A 9000-nucleotide genomic window follows, 5' to 3' on the forward strand; every position below is an offset into this window, starting at 1 on the left:
GGATGAGGTATGGCGCGCCAGTGACGACGGCGCAGAGGGCAGGTGGGTGCTGGAGGAGGAAGCTTGGATGGGAGAGAATCTATGACGGCCTGGATTTCGCACTGCTCGACACGGGCACGGTGGACGCCTTGAAGGGAGGCGGAGGGGCGGACAGCGTGGTGAACACTGCGACGGCGTGGAGTGGGGAAGTTTCGGTCGCAGTCTCACAGAGATGAGGGAGTAGGGGAGCAGGCTAGTTGCTTGTTGGGCCGATCCGCGTCTAGGCCTAGGAAGACGGCGTCCGCAGCCCGGATGCCCTACAGCAAGAATTACCGTATGAAAATTGTAAACCGACTCCGCGTGCAGGCCCCTTCCTACTCCGATCCTCTGCTAACAGCATTCAAGTCAGTCCCGTGACATCACCGAGCTCGTCTCCAACCATGTCACGGACGGGTGGTGGCAGATACATAACGTCGCCTTCAACGATAGCCGTGGCCAGTGGACTCTCGGCCGCGAGGGGTTGCTCGACGGCCTTGGCTGGAGCCTGAGCAGGCCATTCGACGAGAGTCTTCTCCTCTGGCACACTGGCAGCTCGCCACGGACTTCTGCTTGCACCACATGGCCAGGACTCCTGAGTCCTGAAGCTCAGCAAGCCGTCATCCCTAGCATGGCCGTTGCCCGACTACATGGCGTGGCGTACCTGCTGTTCGTCAACCCGGAGATGCTGATCCCCGGTGCCAGGCGCAGCCTGTTCAGAGACGACGCTTACAAGGAACTCGAGGGTATTATTCCACCGGACGACGCCCAACAGTTGCTAGGTGGTCAGGAAGAGCTTACCAGTAATATAATCCGTAGGCTAAGGGAGACTGCAGGGAGTTCAGGTTCAGGTGTGGTTCCTGACGCTTTGGGCAATCGCCCAGATGCTCGTTGGTTTACATGGAGAAGACGTGGACAAGGTTTGGAGGGTGGTTCAGGCCGTGTGGGTGGAGATGTGCCTGCTTCTCTGCCGGAAGGTGCAAAGGCTACCTGCCCGCCAGAGCGTCAGCTGCCGGAGCCGGTGACAACAACGATGTGGTGCTTACTATAGACTAGTTGTGGGCAATAGTGCCATCAAGGTTGCCTTTTATTTTCTCTATATGAAACATGTTTCGAGAGCAATGCGCACATGTATCATTATAGATTAAGGTTTGTAAACAATGGGCACAATGGCACATACACCCATGCAGCAACACAGGATCGGAGGTACACTTTAGGGCCGTTCGGTTAGCCTGTTTTGGACCTTTCCACGCCCGGAATCATTCCAGTGCTATATAAATTAACAAAGGAACAGTGCGACTGAGAATTAGTCCCACGTAACCAAACGGGCCCTTAAGCCGGTACGAAGCCACATGGTGGACTGACAAAACAAAAAGATTGCATCTGTCGTGCAGAAGAGAGTAGCAAGGGCAACACTTTGGATCTGAGAATGAACAAAACACTCCGGAGACAGGAAATTTCTGCTATCAAACATTCTGGCCACTGATGGACGACCCAGCTGCCGTGGGGCCCTCGTATAGCTCCGTCCTCTGCATCTTCTCCGCCAAGGTCTCCATGCCCATGTACAAGAGCAGGAGCCAGACGTAGGACAGGTACTCCCCGCCCGTGCCCAAGCTCTTGGCGTGCAGGTAGCCTTTGCACCTGCTGGCCGAGAAGCAGAGCATCTCCACCCACACGCCCTGGATCACCGTCCACATCTTCTCCTCGTTGCCCTTGTGCGAATCCATGAGATCCTCGGCGACGCTCCAAGCCTGGCGAACGACACTGCCGCCTGCTGAGCCCTGGACGCCGTCGTCGTGGCCGTCCCTCTTGAGCAGCTGGATGACCCTGTGCGCGAGGCCCCTCTTGACCCGCCCCCGCGGCGTGCGCGGAGGATCCTCCTCGAGCACATCCATGAGCTCGCCGCACGCGTCCCTGAACAGGTTGCGCCGGGCACCGGGCATCAGCATCTCCGGCTTGACGAAGAGGAGGTACGCCATGTAGTTGGACATCTCCCTGCAGCGACGCGCGGCGGCGCTGGAGCGGGACGGGTCCTTCTGGAGGAGGTGGAAGCAGAAGTCGGTGGCGAGGTGCCAGACCAGGACGCTCTCGTCGAACGGCCTCGACACGCTGCTCATCACTACCATGGACGGTATGCCGGTGCGCTCAACCCCGGCGACCTCCCTGCTGAGACTGAGAGTCCACTGGCCCCGGTAGTCGTTGAACGCCCGGAACGAGTCCGCGCCGGCAATGTGACCCTCCGTCCACCCTCCGGCGACGTGGCCGTGGACGAGGCCGGTGATTTGTTTGGACGACGAACCCTTGCACGTCGTCATGGTCCAGAGCTGGTCGACCAGGTCCCTGCAGCCCAGCCCGGCTGCCACCTTCATAAGCCAGGAATGCTTCCTGCTACGAGCCACGTACCCAATGAGGTTGTACTGCGCGACCTGGTCCGGCCATGTCCGGTGCCCGGTACACAGTCGCTCTATCCTGCGAAACGTGTGGTGGATCACGGTTGGCAAGACGTACTCCATGACGAGAGCAGACCATAGCAGCGCATACGTGATGGTGACGTCGGTCGGGTCCTGGTCAGTGCCGCCGTCGCCGTAGTAGAACACCGCGATCGCCCCCAGCAGGGTGGCCGCGGCTATCGTCCGAAGACCTCGAGCCGAGGTGAGCACCTTCCAGCGGCTTATGACAACGTTGTTTGCAAAGAAATGCGAGATGTCGTGCAGCTTCAGTGATTCCTTGGTGTAGAGCTGATGGAACGTTGCGGAGAGGTTGGATTTCACCAGGCGATGGGCTGTGTCCGGGTTGCCACGCACCAGGTGTTTCAGGCAGCTGAGCCGACCGGAGTAGGCGGGTGCGAGGTCTACGCATAGGTTGTAGGGCTTCCAGATTTCCTCTACTTTACAAGTGTCGTCGCCGCCGCCGCCGCCGCCGCTGCCAGATGGCTCCTGCTGCAGTCTTCCCCTTCCATGGCTGGCCTGGAAATGCTGCGTTGCAGCTCCAACGTACTCCTCAAGCGAATTGATCTCGCTCTCGCCCTTCCCTTCTGAGCCAGATGAAGAGTCCACCAGGCTGTTGACGCTGACTCTCTTCAGGTCCCAGGGCTTGCATACGCATTTGGTAATCCCACAGAAGAACAAGAGAAGTGCTGGCGCGAAGATTCTCCCGTAAGCCTTCATCTCTTCGTTGTGGGCCCCGAAGGCCTTTATCCCGTCAATAGTGGATTTTGGCCATGACTTGACGAACACATAAATAGCGGCCACCACCTACAATAACACGCCACACAAGAGTGAGCATATATGTGGATGGACTCTTATAGTCGGTAAAGAGCTCGTGAAGTCCATTATGACACCCCAAGCAATTTATCATGGAGAGTCCGAAAAGAAATCCTCAACTCAAAAGTAAAAAATGTTATGTCCTTCAACTTTAAAGCCTAGACAACTTATCTTCTACAATAGTCAAAATTAGTTTTTGAAGAGATCTTTGTTTCAGCCATGAAGTATAGAAAAGCTGTTGTGCCTTTGTGCTGTAGAAAAAAACGAAAGGTGTTTGGTAGAAATTATGCTTCACAAAAGCAACTACTTCTAAAAAAGCTACAAAGCACCTTCTAGAAATTGAACCAAACACAGCCTAAACCATATGGTCTTTTTTTAACTTCAGGCATCCAAAAAATTCTAGAGATATATTAGGAGGAGAAAGAGAGAAACCAATAAATTATTTGGCACTTGTAAAATTATCCTTGGAAACTTCCAAAAAATAGATTGGCCACTAGGAAAACAAAAAAGATGTCTACAAAAAACTACAAATTTCCAAAAGCATTTTTTGTTTTTAGACCCGATATTTTTTCTTGGCCCAACCTAACAATCCTGGCACTTGATCAGGTCCAATATGAATGCAACACACCGAAATGTTGGTTGCATCACATTTGAAAGGTTTTTGAAATGCATTTATACAATGATTATATTGTTTTGAGAATATTCTAGATTTTCCAAGACATTTTTCCTTTTTCCCAGAGCTCAATCCAATATTTGGAAATTTTGGAAAATAGTTCCCTAAGCTTCTAATATTTTATTTGGGTTTCCATTATCCCAATATATCTCTAGATTTATCTCCGATCTTTTTAGAGTCTTGAAGATACTTTTCATGGTTTAAAAATCTTACCTTGTCTGTGTTCATGAGATTATTTGTTGAACTTTAAAAAGATGATGTGCCTCAAAACCACATTTAACTGTTGTAGGGGATAATTTGCCCGGTTTTTAAAGTTAGAGTTTTTAATATTTCTTGTTTTTGAGTTAACGGTATTTTTTTCAAATATGAATTTTGATATGGCTCTATAATTTTGATATAAACTTTATCTTCATCCCACTTTATTTGAAAAAAAGATATGAATTTATTTGTACCGCAACTATTTTTAAGGACTTTGAAAATCGATTTCTAGTGACGGTGGACTTAAGAAAACTGCCCCTAGAAATCACCTATTTTCAGAGACAGATGACATAAGCAACAATCCTTGAAAACCTTATTGTCAGAGACGGTTCTTTTAAGCCAACCGTCCCTGAAAATGGGTATATTTTTAGGGTTTACTTAATAGAATCGCCCCTAAAAAATATATTTTCAGGGACGGTTCGTAAGCTACAATGCTCCTCGCCATATACTTGCAGGCAGTTTCTTATGTCGTCTGCCTCTGTTAGAAATGGGAGCCATGTTCAAAAATCATTTTCTGTACTAGTGTTTGCAACAAGTCCAGGGGTGTCAAATGGACTTCACTCCTAAGGAAAAATTGAATCTAATGCGTTCATTTGTATTGTACACCTACTAGATCTACCTATTTAAGAGTATGTTGCAGTATCTGCAAGAACATTTCAATTTATTGATGTGGCTCATATGTAATTTATCACATAATTCCAGTAAAATACAATATGATGGAGACATCAGCTGTGGATGGAAACACACCCTAAACCAATGCTATGTGCTCAACGAGGTCCAATATTTGTAACTAAAACCTTTTCACCTGAAAATTGTTTATAGGGCAAAATATTTATCAAAATATTCATAGAAGTTAATATAAAAAAGATATGATCCTACACTTGATCAGAAGTGAATGTGTGGGATAGTGGTAGGTGCACGAAGGCAGTCAATCATAGGTTCAAATTCTAGAAAATGCACGACCCATGAGACTTAGCTGATGTGCTTCTCTCAGGATAAAAAAAATGATTTCTAGGTTTCTACTAAAAATCGATTTTTATGGCAACCATCCTCTAGAAATCGATTGATATGGGTGGTCGGAAATCCTCCACTAGAAATGCTTGATTAGGCGGTTGGTCCATAGAAATCGACTCTAACCGCCTCTAAAAGTGTGATTCATGTTGAGGGTTGGCCAGAAACCGCCTCTAGAAATGCTCTAGGCACCCTTGGTTAGAGGTGGTTAGGACAATCCCCGATTATGACTGCCTCTAAACATGTTGTCTTGTCATAATCTATGGGCGTATTTGGTTTGCGCCCTCGCCTGGGAGCCGTAGCCAGGCAAGCAGATCTAAAGATGGCAACGGGGCCCCGATACCCGATGGGTATTTGATCCATTAGGGGACGGGGATGGGATCATATCTTTACCCGTGGGCATCTAAATAGGCAATAATCCATATCCGACGGGTATATCGGGTACGGGAACGTTCCCTGTTTACCCGTCCCCGTTACCCATTGGGGAACCCGACTATTTGAGCTGTCATACGAGTATTAGGCCTAAAGAAGCTCAACATAGGTATTTTGGTCCAAATCTGAACAGTCATATATATATATATATAGTTTGTGTGTTCTAGGAACCCTCGTTTAATTTTTCCTCACCATCTCCGTCAGCAGCACAAGCACGCATGTCTCACGAGCGCTCGTGCCCCTCGCTTCCTCAGTTCGGTCTCTCTGCCACCTTTGCTCGTCCTCCTCGCAACCTCGCTCCTTCTCCTCGGCATCTCCGAGACTCCGACACTTATACCCGGGTGAAGAAGAAATGTCTCCGATTGCAAAGCTGCGACCCCAAGTGTCCTTGTTTATCGGGTATGCAGTACCCGTCGGGTATCTGTTACCCGACCGATACCCGACGGGTACGGGGATGAGCAAAAATCTATACCCGAGACAGTTAATGGGGATGGGGATGGGATGAATTCTCCGTAGCGGGGAAGAGAACGTTCCGGCGATACCCGACGGGTATATCCCCGTTGTCATCCTTAAGCAGATCTGACCCAGGCGCGTTTTCCAGGGTGCGAAGCAAACAGCCCGTGTGTGTACCAAGCAATTGGCTGAGGGAGGTATGCGTGAACGAGTGCTGCTGGATGAGTTGGAGAGATATGGGCTTGGCCCAGTGGAGAGTAGGGGCTGGGGTCAGCCCATGTAAGTACGAGACGAGACGGCGTTGCTGGTATGCAAAACGCAAAAGCTAACACGCGCCTGGTCACGCTCGTGCGGCAGCGCGCGACTCGCTGGCCCGACCTGCTTGCTAGTGGCCTGGCGGCCTGGCCTTTTATTATTATTATTATTATTTTTGAGTGGAAGCCTGGCGGCCTAGCCTACATACAAAAGCAAATGAAAGGCCAGAGGTTTGGCCCGCCTATGCCCATGTGCAGGAGAGGCAGGCCTGTGGACTCCAAGTCGAGGTTAGGGCTAATTTTTATGTATTTTACATAGTGGTAATCAAAATAACTTGTCAATTGCTCAAAATATAACGTGCTACATACTTTAAAATTAAACTTGCGACACACAAAGTCATGCAACTTATAGTGTTCTTTTAGTTTCAGTTTAATGAGTTATGAGTTTCATTTTCCAGTCACCTTTTCAATTTTTGTGTTTCGGTTTTCCTTCTAGGTTCCAAGGCCTTCCTAAATCCTACAGATTAGTTTTTTTTCATTGTTTCTTTTAGTTTCAGTTTAATTAGTTATGAATTTTACTTTTTCTGTCACCCTTTCAGTTTATTTAGTTTTGAGTAACATTTTTTCAATTTCTGTGTAGCCTTTAGTCTCATTTTTGTTTTATTGTTTCTTTAAGTTTCTGTTTAATGAGTTTTGGGTTTTATTTTTCAGTTATCCTTTTAGTTTAATGAGTTTTGAGTTTCATTTTTCCCTATTAGTTTCGAATGTCTTCATAATTTCTGTGTATTAGTTTTTCTTCAATATTTTATGCTTTTTAATATTTGTGTTTTTTTGTTTAAATGTTCCTTTTAGTCTCATTTTTTTATTTTACTCTTTCTTTTATTTTCATCTTAATGAGTTATGTGTTCCATTTTTTCAGTCAACCTTTTAGTTTAATGAGTTTTGAGTGTCATTTTTTCATTTTTTGTTTTTTAGTTTTCCCTTTCAGATTCAAAAACCTTCCTAAATCCTATACATTAGGTTTTTGTTTCATTGTTTCTTTTAGTTTTAGTTTAATGAGTTATGTGTTTTATTTTTTAGTCTCTCTTTCAGGTTCGAATGCCTTCCTAAATCGTATATGTTAGTTGTTCTTCAATATTTCATGGTTTTAAATGTCTTATATTTTTTTAAAATGTTTCTTTTAGTTCTAGTTAAATGAGTTATCAAGGAGAAAATTGTCACGTATTTTGAAGAATACTTGCCTTCAGATGCAAGATTTCATTATTATACCACCCATAAATTGCAATTAGATCTTAGTAGCAACTTAACTTCTTTCGTAATTCTGCTAATACATATTACACATAAATTGCTACTAGAAAAAAAATTCTTCGAAACATATGCAAGTGGATCTAGTTTTGTTCATCTCGTCACATAGAACATAACGGTGCAGACAGAATTGAAAATGGATACACCATTCGGAATGTATAGAACGTTAAAGTAAAGGTTTTGGGTTTTCTTAACCTGCATCAGGATGACGTCATAATGAAAGTGACATTTGCAAATGGAAAGGACATGGGGCGGGGGAGGGACAAGCGCGCGGGGCTGATTCACGCACGACGTCATACTGAAAGTGACATTTGCATGTTGCTGGCCATTTGAAACCAAATCTCTACTACGCGACCCGTCACGCTCTCCACAATGGCGCGACCCTCTCCCTCTCCCACGCGACCCTAACAGTGTCCTATGCAGAAACTGGCTTTTTTTGTGAACCACCCACCCTACTAGTTACAGTAGCTAGTTACCCTATCTACCGAAACAAATATCCCAAAGCTTAAGCAATCATAAGCAACTAAGCAAGTGGCTTAATCGTAAGAGTTTTAGCGAAAAAAATTAATCACATTCACATCACAGGGAGTTCTACGATTGGTAGAACTTTAATAGATGCAGTCTATTCTATGCAGAAGTTTAATTAGGCGCTTTGATCCAGGCATGCACTGACCTGAGACACCGCTGTTAGGACATGCCGTCTCCACAGCTCGTTGTCTTCGATGTTATAGGCCGTTATGCTGTCCTGGCCGCCCAGGTGAACCAACATGATTGGCGCCCATAGCAGCTCCACGCCGGCACGGCTGCTGCTGCTGCCGGTGTCGCACCTGTGGGAGTTGAAGAGGGTGGCGAGGGCGTAGATGGCCACGGCGTCGCTGCCCAGGTAGGCCAGCCAGATGAAGAGCCTCAGCAGACCTGGGATTCGATGCTGGCGAAAAGGGGCGCAGGCGAAGAGGAGCCACTGGATGACGAGGCTCGCGACGACGAGGATGCGCAGCTGGTTTCCTTGCCAGAACTCCAGGGCTTCCGCGAAACCGGCCGTATTGTTCTCGGTGGACTCACCCATCTCTCAGATCGATCTCAAGGCTAGCTGATGAACGTGGGGATGGGAATGGTTGTGTGAGCTATTGATCCATATATAGTAGTCCTCATGTCCTCCCTAGTTGGCTACTTGCATTTGTTCTTTGCGCAACTTGCTTTTCTTGCTGACCCCAGTTGACTAGCGTAGACTCGAAGATCTTGGACCAGATCGACTGAAAAACTGCAAGGGTTCATGCATGTAAGCAAAATTCTACTACTTTGCAGGTTTTGAATTTAGGGCGTGTTTAGATCCAAA

At 47.0% G+C, this 9000-nt stretch overlaps 1 protein-coding gene across 1 annotated transcript; it reads right to left on the minus strand.

Moving 5' to 3' along the window:
* Window positions 1-1259: 1259 nt before the first annotated feature.
* Window positions 1260-8776, minus strand: LOC136490128 (uncharacterized). Its single transcript, XM_066486608.1, has 2 exons — window positions 8338-8776; window positions 1260-3269 (listed from the first exon to the last, which is right to left on the minus strand). The coding sequence occupies exons 1-2, from the start codon at window positions 8728-8730 to the stop codon at window positions 1482-1484; spliced, it is 2181 nt and encodes a 726-aa protein (XP_066342705.1). The 5' UTR covers window positions 8731-8776; the 3' UTR covers window positions 1260-1481.
* Window positions 8777-9000: the final 224 nt, after the last annotated feature.

Source organism: Miscanthus floridulus, chromosome 10 (assembly GCF_019320115.1).
Source record: "Miscanthus floridulus cultivar M001 chromosome 10, ASM1932011v1, whole genome shotgun sequence".
Taxonomy (NCBI): domain Eukaryota; kingdom Viridiplantae; phylum Streptophyta; class Magnoliopsida; order Poales; family Poaceae; genus Miscanthus; species Miscanthus floridulus.